This window comes from Fringilla coelebs (assembly GCF_963513975.1).
Source record: "Fringilla coelebs genome assembly, chromosome: 4".
Taxonomy (NCBI): domain Eukaryota; kingdom Metazoa; phylum Chordata; class Aves; order Passeriformes; family Fringillidae; genus Fringilla; species Fringilla coelebs.
In genome coordinates, this window is record NC_140032.1 from 56,071,437 (window position 1) to 56,096,103 (window position 24,667).

General features: G+C 39.9%; 1 protein-coding gene across 2 annotated transcripts; it reads left to right on the top strand.

Annotated features, from left to right (window-relative positions):
* Window positions 1–2,273: 2,273 nt before the first annotated feature.
* PRKG2 (protein kinase cGMP-dependent 2) lies at window positions 2,274–22,575 on the top strand (the record flags this gene model as incomplete). Of its 2 annotated transcripts, XM_084204770.1 has the most annotated exons (18): window positions 2,274–2,767; window positions 5,495–5,661; window positions 7,245–7,358; window positions 10,048–10,153; window positions 11,368–11,431; window positions 12,055–12,132; window positions 13,164–13,258; window positions 14,021–14,089; window positions 14,825–14,923; window positions 15,873–16,023; window positions 17,304–17,440; window positions 17,589–17,678; window positions 17,848–17,989; window positions 18,789–18,952; window positions 19,595–19,717; window positions 20,642–20,704; window positions 21,562–21,628; window positions 22,480–22,575. In XM_084204770.1, the coding sequence occupies 18 exons, from the start codon at window positions 2,274–2,276 to the stop codon at window positions 22,573–22,575; spliced, it is 2,319 nt and encodes a 772-aa protein (XP_084060896.1). The 2 variants fall into 2 exon arrangements, with proteins under 2 accessions (XP_084060896.1, XP_084060897.1); XM_084204771.1 differs by lacking the exons at window positions 2,274–2,767; window positions 5,495–5,661; window positions 7,245–7,358; ... (4 more) ...; window positions 14,021–14,089; window positions 14,825–14,923 and having other exon boundaries at window positions 15,916–15,939.
* Window positions 22,576–24,667: the final 2,092 nt, after the last annotated feature.

Sequence of the window (24,667 nt, forward strand, 5' to 3'; positions counted from 1 at the left end):
GGGCAGCCGCGGCCTCCCGGGGCGGGACCGGGGGGGTTCTGGCCCGGAGCGCCGGCACCCCGCGGGCCTCCGGCGGACACGGGTTCGGCTGGCGCTGGATCCCCCGAGCATCCCCCGGGCATCTCCCGAGGATCCCCCGAGGATCCCCCGAGGATCCCGCGGCGGGCGCGGACACCTCCGTCTCTCCCGGGTGGGTTTTGGGTCTGTCCGGTGCTTGTTCCCCGTTTGTTCAGTGACCTCGAAGGAGCGTGTGAGGTGCCCTGTGGGCAAACACAGCGCAGTGAATGCCCTGTTGTGCCTTTTGTCTCTGGAGCTGTGGGTAAAGCTGGTCAGACCTCGGAGGAGCAAGGCTTTAAGTTTTCTGCTAGAATTGGCTACTGTAATGCTGAATTACCAAAATCACCTGTCAGTCTTTTATTGATTCCTGTCACATATATGAGTTTCCTACACAAGTGGCCAGTTAAGGGCATGATGTGGCAACAGGGATCTGTCAGATCCAGCTGCCTGTTCCATTGTCCACTGACAACTGTGCGTATACAATGGGAAGACAGAAGCTGCTAACATTGTCACCCCAGTGAGGCTGGAAGATTATGAACCTCAGACATCACACAGTAAACCTGTTCTGTTTCTGGGTACAATCCAAACAGTAGGTTTTTCTGTGCCTTGGGGCAGTCACTCTGCCATACATAATTTTAAAGGGTGTGGGATATCTTTTATTTGAAATGCAGTGACTGCCACTGCTTTTAGTAGCAAGGACTGCTACACTGTGATGATGTGTTTCCCATAATCTCCTCTCTGTATTGTAACTTTTAGTTTATGTTGATTGTTGTTTGGGGTTTCTAAATATGGTTGCATGCTGAGCTAAGGTCTTTGGTTAAGCTATGTGCAGTGACACACAGGTCCCTCTTCAGAGTGATTTGGTTTGGTACTCTGATGTGCAATTTGTTTAAATTCTCCTGTGCAGTACAGATTTGCCTTCCTTTCTGACATACTGAGGTGTCCCTGTTAACAGGCTGAAGCACCAGCTGTTCAAAATGCATCTGTGAAATTGGCACAAAAGAAAAATATTATTAAAAGTCACAATAAGCAAGACTGAGCTGAGAAGAAAGACGATGTTAAAGAAAACAGATTTGGCATGTGAGGTACCTTGTCAGCTGTTCAGTTCTGACCCATTGAAGGCTGTAAACCAGAACAGAACTGTGCATCTATTAAAAGTATGGTTATGCTAACAAGTAAAAGCAAATTGCTGGACCTTGTCATCTGACCAACACACCTTGTCAGGGCCATGTTCTTATCCAGTTCCAATAAAATGGTGAAGGAGATTATCTTAATCCACATCACTTAGGGTGCAGCCTGAAAAAGGGGTCCTTCATCCATGGGGCAGACAAACAGCTACTTTGGGCCTGCTGATGCCTGACTGCAACAGCAGCATCATCCCTTGCTCCTCCTGAAGTGATCCAATGAAACATGCCAAAGATTGTGTCCAAGGAAGAAGGGGGGGTCACTTCACTGCAAATCTACTGAAGGCTGCTGGTTTGCAACAAGTTGCTTGTTTGAGCCATAGGTGTGTTCTGAGAGGAGCCCAGGACCATTTTTTTTTCCTGGTCACTTTTCATGAGTAGCCAATGGAAAGGGGTAATTCCCCATAAAAAGATAATTGTTCCTTGACAGCAGTAGCAGCTGTTACAGCAGTTGTACTAACAAATACAAGCCAGTTTTAGATGAGTAAGTGAGCTGCAGAAATGATGCCAGCTGCCTGTGTGTTAACACAGATACTTACTAATCACATATCCTTTATGCCAGGCAGGTATGCACCCACTGGTTAAATTAGCCTGTCTATTAAATTAAATTAGTCTACACAATAATTATTTCTCAATGGGAAAGTGACCCATTATTTTTTGCTTCTAACAATTTTCTTGCTTTGGCAGTCAAGCACAAGCTTTTCTCCTTCCTACTGTTTGTTTTGTCTTTGTTAGGCTGAAAGGAGCTTACACATCTCTTCAACTCACTAAAATGAAGTAGTAGCCATGAGATCTTTTGCTTTGTTTCTACCACCTCTCCCTGCCTCCTCTCCTTGCCCTTTACTCTGCTGATTTGCAGGACTGCAGAGGATGAAAGCAATCAGCTGTGTTTACTACAGTTGCATATGGCAAATTCAGCTGCCAGCTAATTACTAAATTCACTGCTCAACATTCCATGACTTAATTTTATTTTTTCTTTGGGAATGAAAGAAAACTGCAGATTTCTTTTTCCCACCTAGGTCTCTGGACAAAATGGGGAACAGATTAGTGAAACCCAAGCACCTGAGGCAGCCGAATAGGCACGTGGCAAACCTGGCTATTGGCTGTGCTGCCAGCCACAAGTTTCTGATGGACCCATGCCTAGGCATCAATGTGATCAATGGGCCAGCTGATGTCCTCTGCAGCAAGGTACTTGAACTGGAAAAGGAGCTGAAGAGAAAAGATCAGCAGCTGCAAGAGAGTCGAAGCCATGTTGCTGAGCTTCAGGAACAGCTGGCTATGCAGACTAAGGTCATAGCAGAACTCACCAAGGAGCTTCAGAGCAAGTGCATACAGCTGAACAAGCTGCAGGATGTTGTTAGCACTCAAGGAGAGCACTCTCTTCAGCCTTCTCCATTTAAAGTCTCTGCTGACAGGAGGAGAGGAGCCAAGGAAGGTGTATCTGCAGAGCCAACAACAGGACTGTGTGATTTGAGCAGGAAAACTATGTTTACCCTTGAAAAAGCTACAGTACGAAAGGATTCCAGGTGAGCTCGTTTCAGAGGGCTTCTTTGTTTGTGTTACAAGGTTATTACTTATATCGTAATTATATCCCCTCCTCATGATAAGTCAGGATTAAAGTACTCATCCTTTTCATGTAGGCTTTGCAGCTGTGATGGACTGTGGTTGAGTTTGTGGGTAGCTTTAACCAAGAATCATCTCTGTCCCACAGACTTCAGATGAAGAGTGGTGGGCAGCCTCTGTGTTTCAGATGAGAATCTTACATGTTTTTTTTGGACTTAGCTTTATTGCCAGCTTCCTCCTTCCCTCCAGCTTCTAACAATCATGGTGTTGGAACTGAATCTTACTTGTTCCTCTTTGAATCCAATTACACCTTCTAGATTCTGACAGACCCAGAAACCTCTGTGGTCAGAGCTGACCTTGCAGACAGAGATATCAGACTGGTATCCTTAAGTATAACTTAGACCCTCTTTTACCTTGCAGTGTAGACATAACCTGAGAGTCTGTTTAACGTGGTGTTAGCCAGACACTACCTGGACTTCAGCCAGTGACTTTAGTGCCTTCAGATTTGTGGGGAGCTTTATTATTCATTGCATATCTGAGTCTTTACCATAGTAGACCTGAGAGTTATGAGGCATGTTTTCTCATCCATCATGTCCAGCACTGCACCTTGGAGGCTGCCTCATGAATCAGAAAGGCTGCCTGAGTCACCACAAAGAGCTGAGAACTTCAGCTGGCAGTGTTTTTCCAGAGTAAGAGAACTGCATTAATATTTTATCACAAATACCTGGGTAGCTCAAATCATAGTTTTAAGAGTGTTCTGTTTGTAACCTGTCTTCTCCTTGGCACAATCCTTGTACTGCAGTCCACCACATGGTTTTCTAGGTGCCTTCAGAGACAGAATTGTAACAGCAGCGAGGAGTAAAGCCAGGAGGAGAGGCATGGATTAGCAAAGTTCTGCAGCCAGAGCCAAAGCAAGTATTGCAGCTTAAGCAATCCGAACATAATGCACGTCATTTTTAATGTCATAGTGGTTATGGTGTTATTTGATCTTCCAAATATTTTGGAAGCAAACATAAGCCAAAAAAAACCCCCCACAAATCTGCAGTGCTGGGCATTGCTATGTCTCTGAGTTATATAAGCCTGTGATACACATGCACTTGTGAAAGACCCCATCACCTTGCTCTTGAAACAGCCAAATGATGAAAGGCACAGACATTTGGTTTCCTTACCTGGTCTGTAAATACTGTAGTAGGTCAAGTTCAGGCAGTTTAGACTCATAAGGACCAAGTGTAACCTTCATGTCTGCAGAATTCTGTGTGCTGTAATTAGCAAATACTGACCCTCAGCCTAACAGTGTCTGTAGAGGTGTTTGGAGTTGCTGCTACCAGTAGATGCTTCCCCTTTACAGAGAAAGGACTTAATGCAGCCCCACTGCTGTGTAAGGTAACTTTACAGTGCCCCTTGTGCAAGGAGCTGCCTCAGAAGGAGGGGAAGCTCCACGCTTCTTGAATTTGCATTGGTTCCAGAGTGTCACCAGTCCCATTTAGAAATATTTGTTAAACAAATGGCACAATTTTATGCTATTCATGTGGCAGGGGTTTGAGTGCCATACTTTTGTTTGGAGTATCTCAGCATGGATGATTTTAATGAAAGTTTAGAAGCATAGTCTCCTCTTCCATAGTTCTGGAAGCTTTTGTCGTCATTTCACGTATCAGGTTATATGCAATTACTGTATTTTATTGCAGTATTGGACACATGATCCAGGCCAGGATGAATCAAATTAGCAAGGTTGGCTTTAGATGAAAACTAAGTTAGAGCTTATGTTCCATTAACCCTGTTGCTTTTAGCAGAAGGTAAGTTATGATTCCTATTTCTAAACCACAGTCCTCACCATAGCTACTTGGTTTTATTTTCCTGCATCATCTCATCACCTTTACTTATTTTCAGTCATTACATGACTAGTAACAATGTAAGTGTATTTACGTGCTCTAGGTTTGTTCATTCCTGGATTGTCCTCGGGAGATTTTTCCCACATAACCTAGTTTTGATGACAACCTCCCATTGCTTTATGAATAAAAACAAGAGGAGGCCTTAAATACCTCAGAAATCTGTCAGGGTTTTGACTTTGTCAACATTAAGAGCATGGGGACTCAAAGGCAGAATTTATCCTTCACTTCAGCAGTAAAAGAAAACTATCAGGAGGGCCATAAAAGCCCCATCAGTGCAGAAGTTGTTTAATTGCTTTCATTTCTGGTGAGGACTTGAGGTACTGCTTTATAGGATGCCTTTGAGCCAGAACATACTCAAATCAATCAGAAGCCATAGATTGTGTATGGCCTGCTTTGTTTTGGCTGGTTAGCCCTTATCCACAGATGCATTCATTGTTTCATTTTCCATGTTTTCTCCTTCTTAAAATCCAACCACTGGGCTGTGCCACCAGCAGCTCAAATACAGACAGTTCTTGTCTTTACAAGTCACCCATTTATATGCATTTACTGCAAGAGGAAATGATGCAGACTGTCTCAGGGAGCAGTGAGAACAAGATTGTTCGATGGGATTGTTCCACTAGGTGACTACAGCGCCAACAATTCCCTCACTAACCAGGCTAACATCCCACAAGGTCTAAACAGGGCAGGCAGAGCAGTGTGTTAGAAATGAGAGGAATCCTCTTGAGAACTGAATGCTTGGTGAATAACAAACCCCAGCCATGCTGGGCATTTTAAACTTTGTGGTTTTTCGTTTGCAACCAGTGAGAAGAAGCTCATCACAGATGCCCTGAATAAAAACCAGTTCCTGAAGAGGCTGGAGCCTCACCAGACACGAGACATGGTGGAATGTATGTACGAGAGGACGTTCCAGCAAGGGAGCTACGTCATCAGACAGGGAGAGCCAGGAAATCACATCTTTGTGCTCAAGGGTGAGTATCGCTTACTTGTACAGCACACAAGGGCAAGAAACAGGAAAGGGGTTTGGAAGGTTTTGCAGGAAATCACAGTGAGGGTGTTTGTGCCTCTAAATAATTTGTCCCTGTGGAGGGCAATGCAAGTTTTACCAGTGACTTTTATGAAACAGAGTGAGAGCAATAAAAAGCACCTTGGAAACATAAGTCTTGATTTAATGTTTTTTCATTACCTTTTCCATTTCTGAAAGTCCAGAGGCCAGCAGCTCCTTTCTGTTTTAGGTGTAGTCAACCCTTTCCTCTCCAGAGGAACAGGTATTATTTAAAATACAGAGAACTGTTCAATCATGAAGCCACTCCTGAAATGAACTTTCTTCTCAACATTCATAAGACACCAGTTTTCTGTGCATGGAAAATGGAAAGATGAGGTCTGCATTCATTATTCTCAGAGCTGAGAGGCTGCTTTTTTTTAAAAAAAAAAGACCTGCTTGGCTTTTTGTGGGGGGAAAAAAAAGAAAAAAGCTTTAGGATAAGAAGATTTTCTTAAAATAAGGCCAACAAGTCTGAAATAATTTGTGCTGACTGCTACTGTGCTTCAAATTGCTGTTCAGCTATAGTTTAACACCTGAAATTTGCTCCTATCAGCAATAAGATCTTTCATCTTTTCACCATAAAAAAAAAATTGTGTTGAATTTGCATATTTCATCAACTGGGGACCACGAAAAGTCTCAGAGACTCATATGAATTAGAGCTCATACTATATGTACTGTGTGTTCTGTTGAGGTGGGAATATTTAAACAGGTAGGCCAGCAATCTGGTATATGTTGGAAAGCTAATTTTCTGGTTTCATATGGATGGATTAGTTGGAAAAAAATGATGGTAACTGTGTTAGGAAAAACAGAAATGTTACAGGAAAAAAGAGGAGGCAGGATTTGTGACAGTGTGGTCATATTATTACAAGACAAAATGATAACACTTTGAAAACAGATGAAATATCATAAAGGAGATGTGCACCTTGAACTTTCTGGCACATTAGAACCTTTCTTGAGGAAATGGTGTGGGCCTTGGAGAGAAGAGGACAGAATTTTCATAACATGTTTAAGGGAAGGTTTTTTGGGGCTGTAAACTGTGAAGAGGTTCAGACTTTCTTTAACTTTTACTAGAACAGCTTCTTGAATGAAGATTTAATGTGCTTTTACTTTTTCTGCCCTCTCCTTTGCATTCTGCATATACATGTTCATACATCTGTATGAAGAGATAAATCATGAGTCATTTCTCCTGTGACCATTATTTTGAGACTTCTTTCTTTACACCACACTAGAGTATCTGAACCACAAGTGAATGGCTTGTTGTAGCAGAAGTTTATCCATCAGGATTTAGAATGGCCCTTCCTTACAGAGCACATCTGTAGATTAGCCGTACATTTAAAAAAATAAATCTTTACTGGTTTGCACGTGTGTTTCAAAGCACTTTTTTGCACTGTTGCTCCCATTCCTGTGCTCCAGGGAGTGGCAAAGTCAGAAATATATAGATATGTTTTCCATTCACTCTGTGCAGCTGAGCACAAGTTTAATAGCTATTATCCTGGTGATTTTTGACAGAGGGCAGTCTGGAAGTCTTTCAGCAGAATAAACTACTCTCCTCAATACCTGTGTGGACAGCATTTGGTGAACTGGCCATTTTATACAACTGCACGCGGACAGCTTCTGTGAAAGGTACCTGAGGTTAAATACAGCAACCTTGCTCAAAATGAAACCTGTGGATTTTTGTGAGATCCCTGTTATACCCAGATTTCCTTTGAAGTTTTCATTTAATAGATGTTTGCATGTCTTTGTTATCTACAGTAAACTCATGTATTTCTTCCTTGAGTTCTTTCTTATTGGGAACTCAAATACTGTGCCATGTCATTCCATCTCTGGCATAACCCTTGATAAACCATTAGGCACTTCCAAATTGTGCTGGTTAGCCTGATCTGTATCATACTAACAACTAGGGCAGGATTGTGTTTCAATTGTGGATGCTTTAGTAGCAGTGGTGGTCTCTGACTCTTATGTTCTTGTGTCAAATGCAGTGCCAAGGATGAATTTGCAGTGAGTTTGAAAGCATATGAGAGCCATGGTGTTTTTAGTGGAGTGGGTACAATTCTAATTCAATTTAAAATGTGCAGGAATAAGGTGCTTTTGCACTTCTTTTAGTTCTGTATCATCTTTGTTACTGAGTCTTGCCTAGACCATTTGCAGCTGGCAGTTTGGGGACTGACCAGGATGGAGTGGTTAAGTGTTGCTCTGGTACAATTATTCCTCTTCCTGAATAAAACGGGGTGTACATCCATTAAATACCCCCGATTCCCTTTGCAGTATGCCGTAATTGCTCTGTGAAAAACAAGTAAGTGACTAAATATGGTTAACTTCATCATTTTTCCACTCTCCACCATTTCATAAATAATACTTTTGTTTGAAGACTAATTTTTCTTCTTGTCTAAATCTGCAGGGACTTTGTACCACCAGTAAGTATGAAGAGTTCATGTTGACTTAAAAAGGAGAAAATGGAATAAAACAAGAAGTTGTTTGCTGTAAAAGCTTTTGGTCTTTCTTCCTGCACCCAGTTTAGGCACTAAATCATTGCTGGCTTTGCAGATGGAAGTTATTACATGTAATCTGTTTTTGTTGCTGCCTGATAAACAGAACAGCATCAGTAATGTGATTATTTTTCTTACTAACATGCTGTTCTAATTGAATATGTTCCCTATTTTTCTTTTTTGCCTGCTCTATAGTATTAGCATTATAAAGTAGTGTTTCCACATAATAAGATGTCAAGCTGCTTTAGGCCTTTGCTAGCATTAATTGGTTTTGAGGTAGGACAAGAATTGTCCAGTTATGGACAAGAAAAGGTATTTGAATACTTGCAAACACTGCAGAAATCCACCCCTCCCCAATAGCTTTCCTGTGATCCTTGTGGAGGCAGAGCAGTACAATGCCATACCTGAGCAGGAGTAGTGAACACACGTGTGAAGCCCTTTCCTGATGCTGGATCTCCTGACACCCTTTTCCTGCAGCCTGTGAGAACTCACAAGTGAAGGATTTCATCCAAACAGCATCTCAGTGGCTGCTGCTGCTCAGCAGCATCTTCACAGGCAGTGGCTGTATTTGAAATGGGCAATGTGATTTACCCCAATGTTTCTGAATTTCTCTCTTTTTTTAATCTCATCTTTGAGATTGCAGACGATTTTCTAACTCTATAACTGCTTCATTTAGTTGAGGTGCAATATACAGGAAATACCAATTTGCAATAGGCTGGATACTTGCCATGTTTTCTTTGTGCAAAGTAAACTGAAAGATGTTATCTAGGAGAGAAATAAAACCAAAGTAACACCTTTGTTCTCCCATCCAGCATCCAAAAATATTTTTTGATCTATTTTGATAGATGGCAGATCATATGTGTGTATTATGTACAATGAGAAATGACTGTGCTTCATTTTAAACCTGGCATTTTTGTTCTCTGAAAAAAATGGTTCTATGTTGATGAAAAACGGAGGAAATCAATTGCCCCAGTTTTTTCTGTAAATTTTATCTCCCAGAAAACACAGTTTTGTTCTTTCTTAGGGCAGAAGGAAAACTGCTGAATATGGTGTAGCATCTTTTAAAAGCAGAGATTAAAATAATAGAATCACCTTTAGCTTAAAAAAATACTAACTCTTTTGTTGTGTCAATGATTGCACTGAGAGGCTGCTTAGTGATTTGCATCTTTGATGCTGAATCCTGTGCCTGCTTATCATATTAATAGTTTTATTATCTTTTGAAAATGAATCATTAATATTTTGATTACCCTTGATTCTCTTATGTAAAAGAGAGTTTGGAGGAAAAGTGTGTGAGGATCACAGGATTAAATGAAATTAAATTTATTTCTTGACCTCTGTTTTTTCTATCTTAGTGCAGATAATTTGCATACAATTTGAATTTGCATATAATCTGAATTAGAGTTTGATCCAAGGCACAATATTTAATTACATAGGTTTTGGAAAACTAACCAGGATCTTATTTCTTTCAGATCAGCTTCTTTGCATTTTACAGCTTTTGAGTGCAGTGACTGTCTGTGATTAGGGTAGATTTTCCCAAGTGTTCAGCCTTGTCATTTCCAAGGTTGCTCAGCCTATGAAATTGTATGGAAAGCATTACCTAGAGGAACCATTTGGAAATCTATTCCTTACTTTAGTGAGCATTCTTAAGTGGGAATTGAATTCTTTTAAAAGTCTGATTACAATAGGTGCTGGATATTTTAATATTCAGCCTTGGGCCTTGTGAAATAGCTAGTCTGTCTTCTACATGAGCTGATTCTGTAATATCATCTATCAAATAATTTGGAAACATTGCTGATTTTGTTCTCTTTTTTTATGTTTTCTCAAAGCAATCACTAATGTTAAAACATGGGCACTGGACAGAGAAGTGTTTCAAAATATCATGAGAGTGACAGCACAAACCAGACAAGAGCAATACAGAAACTTCCTTAGAAGGTAAATATGATGAATTTCTATTTCTGACACTGCTTTGTGCTACTTAGTAAGGTGCACAGCAATACTGTGCCTTTCTTGTAAACAGAGAGAAAAAGGTGCTCTTCATGCAAATATGGCCTCAAAAGCCTGAATATTGGTTTGTTTGGTTTTTTTTAAGATTCATAAGAGTTTTTTTCAATTTTCATTGTTTTTCTCCTACATCACACTAGAAAACTTCAATAGGTGCTTGAATGCCTTTAAGTAGTAGTATAAATGTATAGGGAACTTACAGGTCTAGAACTTAGAACAATATAATAAATAAAGCTAAGTAAATCCTCCAACGAGTAGTTAGTTTGCTGCTGGACTAGATTAAAGAATATTCCTTATCCTTTGGAGATTTGAATAGGAGATCTGCATGTCTCTCAACTTATGAACTAATTCCAACATAAATTACCAAGAAATCTGCAGAGCAGAATAATTCTCTCCTGCAGGGACCAGGGTGCCATGCTCTCCTGAGAGTGGTGCCATGCTTCTCCTTAGGAAGATGGGGAAATTAGATGTTCCAAACCACAATTAGCTGATGTAATATTCTATTTTTTAGCCCAGAATGACCATTCTGTTATGCCTTCAAATCAAGTTGCCAAGCCTGGCCATGCATAGAATGCTTGTGTGTTTTCACACTTCTTCACTGAGCCTGAATAGATAGAAAATTCTATAATTTCCTAACTTTTACAAGTGCAAATTATCAGGGTGGAAGGTTTTTTTCATTCCTACCAGCAAGTTCACAAAGTTTTTACTGTAATTGGATTATCTTTCAGTAGCTGTCCAGAGTACTGAAGTTTTTACCTTTGATTTTGCAGTCTCTGCAGTGCACTTGAAAATATATTCTTGAATTGCTATCATGTCCTGGGTTTGTAATTGCTGGATTCTTTTGAAATCAATCCTTATGGCCACTAAAGTCTTTCCTCTCCTGAGATATAAGGTGATTTACAAACTGACAATGTTTGCTGCATTTCTAAGTTGTGTGAGTTTGTTTATCTAAAAACCAGGATGAGAATGCTTGAACCTTCCAAATCAAGATTTAGTTATATACTGAGTTCACGACTAGTTTAACTATTTATAAAATTTGACTGTGAAAATTGCATAGATGAGAAGAGATCATTAAAAAATTGTTAATGATAACTACTTTGGGTTACGGGGCTTTTTTTTTTTTGTTTTGTTTTGTTTTCTGGAAGTGTGTCCCTGCTGAAAAACTTACCTGAAGATAAATTAACCAAGATCATGGACTGCCTGGAAGTGGTAAGATACTAAGTTTTTCTAAATAGTATTCAGTAAGCTTCCAAAGTAACAAAGAAAAATAAAAAACAACCAAGCTTTTTGATATTAGAGTGGGTTTGGAGTGATCAGAGCTGAATTCCAGGTTGGCAGAAAATAATAACATTCAGTGACATAGAAGTATGTTATATTTTTTGCATCAAAGGAGTCAAACAAGTAGTTAAGAGGATTTGTACTCTATCCTTTATTAAGATTAAGTACAAAGTTGCTCTCCAGGACTCTTTTGGTAAAACTCTTTGTTTACCTCTTTGTAATGTGGATATGTAATACTTTCATATCCCTTGGATCACATATACTGCAAGATGTAAGGGAAGAAGGCATTATGTCCCCAGCACATGAATCCAGCCAAATATCTGTGTGCCTTAGGGCTGTATTTGCCAGCAGCCTTTGAAGGTAAAGGCCTGATCTAGAACCATAGCTGGGATTTTTTTCCAAGGATAGTGGTAACTCTTCATTCTTTTCACATGGAGGCATGAAGGATATAGGAAGTTAAACATCAGTGAAACACCCACATGTGTTAAGAACTCTGCATAGTAACCTTTCAAAGATTTATTGGACAATATTTTCTCTCACTTGTCCCCCACCAGGAGTACTATGACAAGGGAGATTATGTTATTCGGGAAGGAGAAGAAGGGAACACCTTCTTTATAATAGCAAAAGGAAAGGTAAGGTATAATAAACCTAGCTTAAAAAATAACATGTACAAACACTTGTCTCTAAAAGCTACCTTATGGGGTGTAGTCTTCAGTAAAAATGGTCCAGAGTGTTTCTGCACATGCTAATAAATTCACAGAATTGTGATAAAAGCCTGGAGCAGCATTGCAGAGATTCAGGGAGCCTAATTTTTCATTCACAATGAACTCATGTTATACTATTCTAATTACAATGTAATTAAATTGTGTCCTGAAGCCTCTTGACTCTGTGGCACAGATGTAAAGGGGGTTTTTTTTGTAATTTTTTTTGTAAATGAGATTTGACCCTATGTCTTCTCCTACATGGTACAATATCTGATGGGCAAAACATAGACTTGTGAAAAGTCTAAGTAATGAAGTCCCAGGCTTAATGGAGAATGGCCTTTGAGCTGTCTCAGAATCCTTTCATTTGTTAGTCCCAGAGGAGTAAGGCAGCAGCCTTTATCCCTCAGCTGATACTTTGGAGGCTGACACGGGACTCTAAAGAATTAAATCAGGAGAATTTTCCACAATAAACTTCCAGTTCCCAAAACATCTCCGTGTCTGTAGGTATTCTAGTTTGTTTCTTGCTAAAATGGGCATCAGCAGAAAGTGCTACTGTGGAAGCAGGGTTTCATGAGGGGAAATGTTAGTTAATGCTTCTGGAGTGTTGCCTATTTAACTGAGAAGACAAAAAGCTCATATGACATCTGCCCACTGTGGGAACTGAAATATTTTTCAGTCTTTCATTAAAATGTGACTTATTCTGCTGTTTCAAAAAGAATGAGGAGAAAATGTTGAGGGCTCGCCAATAATGAATATATTCCTTCTTCCCAGCAAAAGTCAGAGACGGGTCAGGGAATGTTTGGGTGTAATTTTTGAGAGGAGGAGTAACAATACATATCTTTAACTCTTTTTGCAGCATTACTGATTTTAAGACATTTCTCAAATACACAGAATAGAAAGAAAACCATGCAATACTTTGAAACTCTCCCTTACAAAATTTTTGTTCCTGTACTTTCCAGGTGATAGTTACCCAGAGTACTACAGACCACTCGCAGCCTCAGGTGATTAAAAATCTGTACAAAGGAGATTACTTTGGAGAAAAGGCTCTCATTAGGTTGGTTCACACTGTCTGATTCATGATGTGAATTTCAGGATCTCAATTGTCCAATCACTGTCAGATTCTACAACTCATGGCTCTTTTGAATGTATTTCTTTTCATTGTAAAGTCAGTAGATGAAGGTAGTGACCAAATTTGTGTTAATGTTTGAGGGGTTACAGAGAGAGCTTGAAAGTTTACACTGGCATCTACGTTTGACTCTCCCTGCAGAAGTCAAATTCTGGCCCTTTGCATTGTGGCTTATTGTTAATACTTTTATAAAAACTGTGGTGAGAACGTGTGCCAGGTTGTAAATGCCAGAATGGATAAGGTCATTGTGAGTGGAATGAGCTCTTGTTTCCATTGCCCATGGCAGTAAGAAACAGAGAGAAGGAGTCACACAGTACATATTTACGTGTGTGATTGAGGAGGGAGTCCCCTGGGTTTGGGAATGTTTTATATCCAAGGATCTTTTTAGAAATAAGTAGTGAATCCTGAGGTAGTAATGATTACATCTCACCCTAATTTCTTGGAAGCTTGCTAAAGGATGTCATGATCCAAACCCTATTGAAACTGGAAAAAATACTGTGCTAGACCATAATAATGACCAGTAAAAGGCTAAAATTTGTATTTGGTTCAGCAGCATTAATCCAGGTACAGGCTGCAGAGGCCTTTGAGGAGTTTCAACTAGATCAGCTGTGACCCTCCATGAGTGCAGTGTGAGGTACTTTGAGGATCTTGACATGCTTCTGAATTCTCCTAATGCATTTCAATTCTCAGTGACGACGTCAGATCAGCAAATGTTATTGCAGATGAGTACAACGTGGAGTGCCTCGTTATAGACAGAGAGTAAGTACATTACACCTTCATAAAAGATTTGCATCCTCTTTCAGCAGGTTAAAGTGACTTTCAGTGGGTTAATGTGACTTCACTGTAGGCAAAACCACAATGTTTCCTTAAATGAATCCTGAACGAGTGGTTGTGCTTTAGGAATACTAATGAAGAGAGGCTGACAGCAGGTGCTGGAGCACAGAAGCTTGAGAGTAGTTCAGAGTTACTCTTTTCTTTCTCTCCTTGTAGTGGTGATGTTTATCCTGATCTCCTGGGTCAGAGGTTCCTTAGGCCTGTTCTTGTCAGTGAAGCCCAATGTAAAGAGAGCATTCAGTAACTCTGCCTTCTCTGTCACCAGAGTCCCTGATCCATTTAGAAATGGGTCCACATTATCCTTTGTTTTCCTTTAGTTACTGATGTATTTGAACATGCCTTTCTTCTTGTCCTTGACATCCTTGGCCAGATTAATTCCAGGTGGGCCTCGGCCATCCTTGTCTCATTTAGATTTACCCTGACAACCTCTCTGTATTGTTCCAGGTAGCCTGACCCAGCTTCCATCTCCTGTGTGTTTTCCACTTAAGCCTGAGTAATTACAGGAATTCTTTATTTCTCCACATGGGTCCTTTGCCCCCTTTGCCAGATTTCTTGATCATTTCTTGAGCCTGGACGAAGTGATCCTTGAGTACCCACCAACTCCTACTGGGTCATGACTTAAATGTTCGGCACTTTATGATGTTTCCTTTGTGGTTTTAGGACATTTAATCAAACGGTTGGAACTTATGAGGAGCTGCAAACTTACCTGGAAGGTTATGTGGCCAATCTGGCCCAGGCTGATGAAAAGCGACATGCAAAGTAAGTCAGATCATGTTTGTTACACCTATAGTAGGTGATCGTGAAAAAGAGTCATAGATACTTAAGTAAAATCATGGATGGTAGTTGAAGGAGATGGACCCCTAGGAATGACAGCAGTCACTGTAGTAAAATGTCTGGCTATGCTTATGGAGCTCAACAAACTTTTTCTGATACAAAAATTACATAGAATCTCAGGGTATTGACTTCCAAACAAGAATTCATTCTATTCCTGGAAAACTGAGCACAGAAAAAAAAAAAAAAAAAGATTATGTTGTGCTCAAATAGATTTTGCATTTTGATGATAAGTTCTTTGACTGGTTAAAAACCCCTGAAGGCCAACTTTAACTCCAGGTTTAGTTGAGGAATCTGTATTACTGTGCAAAAGATTAAGTGCCCTTTCAAAAAGAAAGAAGCAGACATAAAGAAACAGTTTATTTTTAATGTTTCAGTGTAGCACTGATGGTATTGATGTCTGCTCTTAGCTGTGGGCCACATTTTTAGTTTGTGTACCTTTGGTTTCAGTCTGAGCACTGCTGGAAGGTTAGCAGAGTGTGTTTTTCCTCTGTTTAGAACTATATCTGCATTCTTATTTCTGATAATTCTACTGGAACTGGCACACAGTCCTTCAAGCATTGCTTCTCCAGCTTGGACTGCCCAAACTTTTGCAGCTGCCCCCATCAAGGAATCTCACCAGGGATCGGGTCTTGCTAAAATTACTGTAGATTCTACTCAGTGAATTTCAGTAGCATTTTTCTCCTAATTTACTTCTATAGGATTCCATTAAGATTCTGTTAGGAAATAAGAAGAGTTTTCTTTTCTTCTCCTTTCCTCCTTTTCCTTTCCCACTTCCCCTTTCCTCCTTTTCAATTTCCTTTCCTTTCGTTTATATAGGATCATTAAAAGTAACGGCAAGGAAAAGCACTAACCTATGTTATTTTTTTTAATGCAGAGGAAGATCCTTCTGTGGACAGTTGACCAAAGAGGTGTCTTTGGAGATGATAGAGCTGAAGGAGAAAGTAGCCCAGTTCCCTCCTTCCCCATTCCAGAACTTAGAAGTTGTCACAACTCTGGGTGTTGGTGGGTTCGGAAGGGTTGAGCTTGTAAGAGAATGTTTTAAAATTATTCATGAAGCTCTCTGTCTTGGATGATTGATTTAGCCACTAAATAATGTGAAGGATTTTGGTATTCTATGTGCTTGTGCCCCTCAGGCAGAAATAATTCTCCATAAAGCAATGCATAGTTTAAAAAAGCATTTCAGGACTTGGGTATTTAAAGAAGTAAATCCATTCTTGTGTGCCTCCATCTCCTGCTGTTAGAAGTACCTGCCTGCTCACCAGACACAGTCATCAGTTTGTGCATGTGGAGTTCACAGGCGTGCCTACCTGCATTATGTCCCCTGAATGGCAGGCCTTTTTCCAGGAATCTGCCTGGACCTGGAGCAATCTGAATGGCACCACACAGTCTGTGCTGGTGGAACTGCTTCTGTATGCCCCACAGCAGTTCCAGCCAGCCTGAGCTATCTCTGAGCTCTGTTCACTGGGAAATTTCCAACAATTTGCAATGGCTCTTTTGAGTCATATTCAATAGTGTGATCAGCTGTGCTTCTGGGATACCAAGAGCTTCATTAGCCCAAAGCCTTAAATTCCGCTCGCCTCTGGCTGAGCTGCAAACATCTGACAAAAACCTGAATGCTTTTTCTGCAGGCTGCTGAAGGTAGTGGTAAATTAAAGGAGACTTTGTGCTTTTAGTGAAGTCAATAATCCCTTACAGTCGTTAGACCATCAACTATTCCATTCTGATTCATGCTTCACAAAAAAAAAATCCACACAGAAATTCTACTGCAGCATCTGAGTACTAAGCTAAAAATTGAATTCTCATCCAGCTGTAGAACACAGATATCTGCTTCCTTCATTTCCAAGAGGCCCTGTTTTAACATCCATCTTTTTATTGCATATTGGATAAAATTTCAGTGTAATGCAAAATCATTTGTAAACATTCTTCCTAAACTGCCTCTCCTTTTTGTTTGTTCCTTGTTGTATTATGCTGGTGATTAGAAAACTTAAATGGAAATTGGGACCCACTGTGATATAAACTCACTGTAATATGTAGTACCTATCCAAGCTGCTGCTATTTGGTATATATAAAATGAACAGAGGGAACATTTCACTTTACGAGTGGGGACTGGGAAACTAAAATATCTGATGCTTGGCTTAAAATCACACATAACAGTTCTGCAGAAAATCTGGAATTTGTCCCTTGTTACAGCCATCAATTTCAGTCCTGTGCTGTGTTGAAAAAGATAGATATCAATGTATCTACTGAGAACAACTTAGTAAAACATCCTTTCTTTGCCTCGTGTTTTCATTGTTTTTATTCACAGGTTAAAGTTAAAAATGAGAACATGGCTTTTGCTATGAAATGCATAAAGAAGAAACACGTAGTGGACACCAAACAGCAAGAGCATATCTATTCTGAGAAGAAAATCCTCGAGCAGATATGTTCTCCATTTGTTGTGAAGTAAGTTGAGCATAAGGTTCCCTTGGTTTTGTCCCCCTGGGGCAGCACTATTAGGAATGGGGTTTGGCACACGTGAGCTCTGGAGGAAAGACACCACAAGTCTCATTTTTATTTTGCTTTCCTAAATTGCTACTGTTTGTCTCCACAGACTGTATCGCACATTCAAGGATAACAAATATGTGTACATGCTCCTGGAGGCTTGCCTTGGAGGGGAACTGTGGAGCTTGCTGAGAGACAGGTAACAGCAAACACAGCATAACCTTGCCCTTTAAAGTCAGCCCCACGTGGCTACTGAGTAGGCTCTGCATTCAATGAAAAGATGTTTGCTTAATATTCTGGATGTTAGATATTATCTGGTTAATAACTGAGGCATTTTCAGAACTTGATTTTGATTATTTTTGTTCCAGAGGCAGCTTTGATGAATTCACCACCAAGTTTTGTGTTGGGTGTGTGACAGAGGCTTTTGACTATCTGCATCAAATAGGAATTATCTACAGAGACCTGAAGCCAGAAAATTTAATTTTGGATGCTGAAGGATATATAAAATTGGTAAGATGTAATCAATTGTAGTGTTATCCTTTTGTGCCTGTATCCTGTTTCTTTGCAGGGGGGGATATAAATAGCATGTAATTATAGAACCAGGATCCTGGAGTGTAGTAATTCTTGTGCTTCAGAAGTAAAGAGGGAGGGTTTCTCATTGCACAATGAGAAACAAAGGCATTGCAAAGCCACTGCAAGGCATGGACAAACTGGGGAATTGCAGCCTCTGAGAGCTCTTGCCACAGTATAAACAGCAAAAGAAAAAAAAAATCTCTTAGCAGTCAGTTTTATTGTAAGAACAGAAACCACATTTCCCAGGTGCAGAATTACCTCCCTGTCCAGCCTCATACATCACAGGTTCAACATTCATTGATTCAATTTACAATCACAGGCTCCTTCTCTTTGTAGAGAGGGAACACAGAAAAGAACTCCTGCCATGCTTTACTGTGACCATGAGAAGTGCAACAAGAAGACCCTTCAGGGAGCTTGAAATAACCATTCTGAAGACAATGAGCAACCCCCTGCTTTTCAGGGACAGTAAATCTCATGTCCTCAAGGAAACCATGGGTTGTTCTCCCCAGAAGGAGAACTATTCAGAAAATTACTTGTGATAATAAATGTATCTGTTTTATAACATTCAGTAACCCAGTGGAATTACCTCTCTCCTTCACAGTTACACTGTGTGGTTGTTCTAGCTGTAAACTAGCAATTCTGGGGTTTTTGCAGGAAGTGAGGAAGCAATTAAGACCTTAAGGCTTCCCAGTGCAAAACTCCTCTGCATTATGCAGTATATGTTGATTTTGATCAGGTTGATTTTGGATTTGCAAAGAAGATTGGATCAGGGCAGAAAACCTGGACGTTTTGTGGAACCCCTGAGTATGTTGCCCCTGAAGTCATTCTGAGTAAAGGCCATGACTTCAGCGTGGATTTTTGGTCCCTTGGTATTCTTGTGTATGAACTCCTCACTGGCAGGTAAGTGCCTCCTACTTACAGTTCTTACCTGGCTTGTCTGTTATTAGAAACCTTTCCAAGGTTATTTTTATACAGCCTTGCAAAATCATACTTCTTTATGTGAGGCTTACCTTCCATCATCTCAGAAATGTCACAGAACCTAGTGGGTTACGTATTCTCAGTTCTGGCTTATCTAGGCACAAGCTGTAATTGGCAGGTGTAGGGCTCCTGCAGCTGCTGCTGCTGTTTCCTGTGAGGAACGAGTGACAACAGACTGTTCTCTTCCCTGTTAGTGGGTGATGGGGTGCAGTGGGGTGGGTGAACTGTAAGCAGGGCTCTGTCTTGAGGTCCCTGCGCACTCCTGTGACAACTCTTTGGGAATGCCAAGTGTCAATACAAAGTGGAAGCTTCTCTGAGTTAGGATTAAAGGGACACGTGATCATGCATTTTACCTGGTACCTACAGAAAGCTTCTCAGCTTCAAGCCAAGTGGCTTGAATTTCTGATATCTTAAACAGACTGAAAGGGTGAGGGTTGTCAAAGTAGGAGAGTGGGCTTTTTTTCTATATTTTTTTCTATAGTTTCAAATATTTGCTTAGATAATGTTGGCCACATCTGCTCTTGCCAGATGTTCCATTTAGCAGTGCTGCTTTCTTTTTTCTAGCCCACCATTCTCTGGGGCTGATCAGATGATGACATACAATTTGATTCTCAAAGGCATTGAAAAGCTGGATTTTCCTAAGGCAATAACAAGGCGACCTGAGGATTTGATCCGCAGACTCTGCAGGTAGGAGGGGCAGTCTGGGGCAAAGCCTGAGTGTAGAGAGCTTGAGCTCTTTCAGGATTCAGACTGAGCATTGAATTCCTGACAACCTCATCTGGAATTGTTATGCATGGCATGGTCTATTCTGATTGAATTCAGTATGCATTGCATGTCCCTGAATGTGTCACACCTCTGAGTCTGCAGAGGCAGCAGAGGCTCCGGGCTTACTCTGCAGCTGGGAATTTTTTCTGAAAGACATCTTTGGGAAAATTTTTTAAGTGGGGGCTGAGTAAAGAGCTAAGGAATTTGATTTTCAAATCAAGCACATTGTTTAAAAAATAAAAAGCTTCCAAAATTACTTAGGCCTATAGATTCTACAGAAAACATAGGGCACTTAAAGACTGGCTTAAGTCCTTTAGAAAATGTGCAGAAGGTGGTATTTCAAAAGGGCCAGCCTAACTTAGTGGCCTGCACAACCTGTGGCTGGTGACAGTGGCTTTGGATTCCCAGCTCCTGGGGGATTTCATCCATGCCACCAGGAGCAGTACTCAACATTCTTGTGTACCATGATTGGAAGGATCTTTGTGGCTGCAAATTTTGATCTGCCTCCTTTTGTAACTCAGACCTGCTGACCAGGAAAAAGAAAGGATATGCAACTAAAACTCAGCCAGCTGCTTCTTTCCCTCTGCTGCTTCTCACAGCTGAGTGACACTGTTTTGGCTTTCTAGAAGGTTTCTCCATCCTCAGAAAAAAGGAGTAGTGAGCAACACCTCATTATATCCCCTCATGAGGCCACATGTTTTATGCAAGCTGCATCCCTCTGCAACTGTTATATGCAAGCACTTAGGACCAATAAATGCTCTTCTAAAAATAGGAATATTTTATATATCCTTATCCTTATTATTTTTCTTTTTTTTTTCCTTTTTTTTTTTTTTTTTTTTTTTTTAGGCAAAACCCTACAGAAAGATTAGGCAATTTGAGGAATGGAATAAATGACATCAAGAAGCACAGGTAAGCAAGAGAGACTTCCAAGAAGAAAATTTGGGGCTTAATTTGAAATATCTTTAATATTTTAGAACCCAGACAGGTAAACTCGTAGACATCTGTTGCTCTTGAGTATTTTTGCAACTATAGCAAGCAACAATATGAATGTAAATCCTCAGCATGATTATCTAGAAATTTTATTTTTTTCCTGATTTTGCTGCAGGTTGTTGATGTAGGAGTTTAATTCAGTTCTCAGAGAAATCAATGCCAGTTCAGCATCTGCCTTGCAGACCTCCTGACCCTTCAACATTTGATTTTTAAGAATGAGTAGTTAAGGGCTCCAGAGCAATAATTTTAGGGTTTTGTGCTCTTTCTTGTAACTAAGAAAGTCTTTCTCACAATGAATTTTCTAATGCAAGTCTTTCTTCTAACAAAGGAAGTCCTCTGTAAATTAAACATTTTCTGCTTTCTCTTTTTTATCTGAGTTGTTTCTAAGCCCTCCACTTTGTGCTTGGGGAAAGCAGTTCTTTGATTTTTTTTTTTTTCCTTGTCTTCTGATGCTGTAAAAAGGGTAGCATTCCAAGGAGACACACAAGCCTCTGCATGGCTGTGTTTCTGCATGTATTAACCTGCCTGTCTGTGCACCTCCTCCACACAGAAGTGCCAAAGTGCCTGGTGGTCCTGAAGCTGCCCCTGCCTTGTGTGGCAAGGACAGTGCTCCAGATTCCTCCTTCTAACTGTGTTCTAACAGGAGTTGGCATGAAAAAAGCCTCTTACAGCCCTTGTTCATGTGATTTTTCAGCTCTTTGTGGTATAATGTCAGAAAATGACCTGTCTTTCTCTTTTGGTCTCTCCCTGTCTGTCTTTCATCTCTTTTTAATCAGGTGGTTGAGTGGTTTTAACTGGGATAGTCTGAAAGTGAGGAAATTAACATCGCCTTTAAAAAGAGAGGTATTGGCTTTGGCTTTCAGTATCATAATGCTTTACTAACACAGCTTGGCTACAAAGGACAACTCATGGTGATAGCAAAACTTCCCAAAGATGCATTTGAATTATTACAGTTCAACATTTGTTGTGAAAATTGAATGAAAGAGAGACAGCAAGCAATACATAACTTACAGTCAATCAAGTAATGGAAATATTATTCTGCCTGTGTACTTTGCATTACATTGTCTCCATTACTAGAACAAATGGTGTTTGGTTAGAAACTAATATTGAAAAAATATGTCTCCCTTGGTAATGGGCACATTATTAAGATGCACTGTTCATCTTACTGTGAAGAGTACAAATTCCTGTGTTCTCCTACTACTGAGTTCAAACACATCCTTGAGTAAGCTCCCAGTTTTAAATGGCATATTTGTTTTTGCCCTTAGATGAAAAGAGACTAAGGATAAAGCATTTGAAGCTCACTTTGATCTTAATTTGAAACAAAAAGTAATTCTAATGTCTGCTTTGACTAGCTACCCTATGAGTGTAGATTTGGTCTTAAATAGCATTCAAATTGTACAGTGTGGCCCAGTTTTCTTACTGAATTAACAGGGCTTTGGATGAAATCAAGGATTTGATATTTGGAATGTCCTTTTGTACAAGAAGGCTAATGCCACTGTTCTGATATACAATGTAATTACTGGAGGTATTTCTTTTAAAGAATGAGTAATTGCATCCATTGAAAGACATCATCTTTATCATATTAGCCTTTCATTTCCATGATGGAAGCAACAAAAATTATGCATACTCTATAGAGAACATTTTCAAAAGGTACTTTCTGAAACACCCTTTTGTTTGTGTTTTCAATGTCCTAGTTGTCTGGACCGACTGATTACAGCTACTTTGACAGCTATCCACCTGAAGTGGGGAGCCCTCCAGATGAACTTTCAGGCTGGGACAAGGATTTCTGATCTTTTTTCCTTCTAGCACATTTATAGAGACTCATAGGCATCAGTTCTATTTTGTTTCTTGCTTAAAATGAAGCTACACAAATTACACAGCACTCCCTGAAGAATAGAAGACAGTACAGAACCAGGACTTGTTTGGATAATCCACCAAAATCTGTGCATTTTATAGCAAAGGCATGCATTCAGTCAGCAGAGGTAACCTGATTTTTTTTTTTTTTTTTTTGATACACAGTGTCTCTATGAACATTTCCCAGATACCTTTGATTGGATCTATGGGTTTGCCACTAAAAATATCACTAACTGAAATTTTGATATTAACAAGGTTACCATACATCTTTTTTTGGGTGGAGAGGATGGGTATCAGAAGCCAACAGTTGGGACATTTGTCAGTAGCTAAAACTATAGGCACTTATTTTTCTTTTTCTCTGCTGTGTTTCGCTTTTCCTCCAAAATGTCCTGTATTGCATTGATCCAGAGATGTGTAGAAAAGAAACTTTTACTGGAAGGTTGAGTTGATTTAGCTACAGCCAGAAGGGTATCACTGTGTAAGCTGTCTGTCAGTCTAGTTTTGCACCAGGTTGGATATGTGAGACCGGTCAAACAAAAAGATGTATGCATAATAGAAGTTGCCTAGAGAACCAGACCGTGGTGTGCATTTCCCTTACTGCTTCAAAGAGCCATGTGCCTTTCTTAAAATGTTGTGCTTTCGTGTAGTGTGAAGATAAAATAGATGGACAAAAAGCTTTTACCTTGCAGGGAAAAAATGCAGATGGATGTTGTGCATTCATGGCTTATACAGGAAAATTCTGTCTTATGAACCCCAGCTGCTATTGAAGCAGGGATGTTCCTGGGTTTCATGCTGGGTTTATGGGATGGATGCATCTGCAGCCACTGCTTGGATTTATTTCAGCTCCTGCTGAGACCAAGTCCAATCTAAATTTCTGGGCTGATGCTGCTGCAGCTTTACCGCATTTCATGGGCTGGATGGAAAACCTCCAGGGCAACTTGTACTGTGTGCTCAGGGTTTAGTACCCATGGCTGCTGGATCATCTCCCTGGCTGCTGGGAGTGACTTCTCCCACTGGGAAGGGGAAAATGAGGGAGGGAATGCCTCAGGGGCAGTTCCATGCTTTGTTACATGGTTATAATTATTTTTCACTGGTGGGTGACTATTGCTTTGATAGCAAATCAATTTAAATATTTTGCCTAGCCTTCAGCCTGAATAAGGCAATAGAATATTTTCCATTGAATTTAATGAAGGTTGGATGGAGCCCTTGAAAGAAGACACTACATATTTAGCTGGCTTTGTTTCTCTGCCTGTTCACAAATTATTATGGAAATTTGCAGCCAGCAAAGCCTGTGCAAAGTGGAATCAGAGAGGGTGGAACAGAGGCTGTAAGCTGGGACTCTAGATGGTTGCAACTTAACTTTTTTAGTAATACCAAAGATTAAATTTTATTTTCAGGATTTAGACAAAGCACTAGATGTTATGTATTTTTGTTTCTCCGTGCATCTGTCGTTCTCTCATAAATATTTTTATTACAGTCAAAATAATATTGTGCCAAGTTTTATAAAAAGCTTTTGAATGTATTTTTCCATTGTATTTATATGTAGTTTCCTTATAATTACATATATATGAAATAAGAATGGGGGTATACATATGGTTTTTTAAGTGAAAAATTATCTGTATGATAAGTTTAGTGCCGTTAGCATTAAGTCTGTGCAGCTGTGGGATATATTTCCTTTATAAAATTTAACTTAGCTTGTTTATTTGTGTGCAAATAAAGTAAGCTTATAATGTAATGAGATGAACATTAATTTTTTACAAGCATATTCCATACAGCAGTCCAGATTCAAAGACTGGATTTATACTTCTTGTCTACATGATACAAAAGAGACTGAGGCAGAAAAGGCCACCCTGGAGAGAGAGCCACTGATGTAATTTCTTGCAGCATGTCCTGCACTCAGATTTTGTTTTCCCTAGTGATTGATGAGAAAATTAATGTATGAGAAGCTGCAAGAAATGAGGTCACAGATTATTTTGTACTTATGTAGAGTTCCCATGTACATTCAATTCATTCTAGTTCTGGCATGTA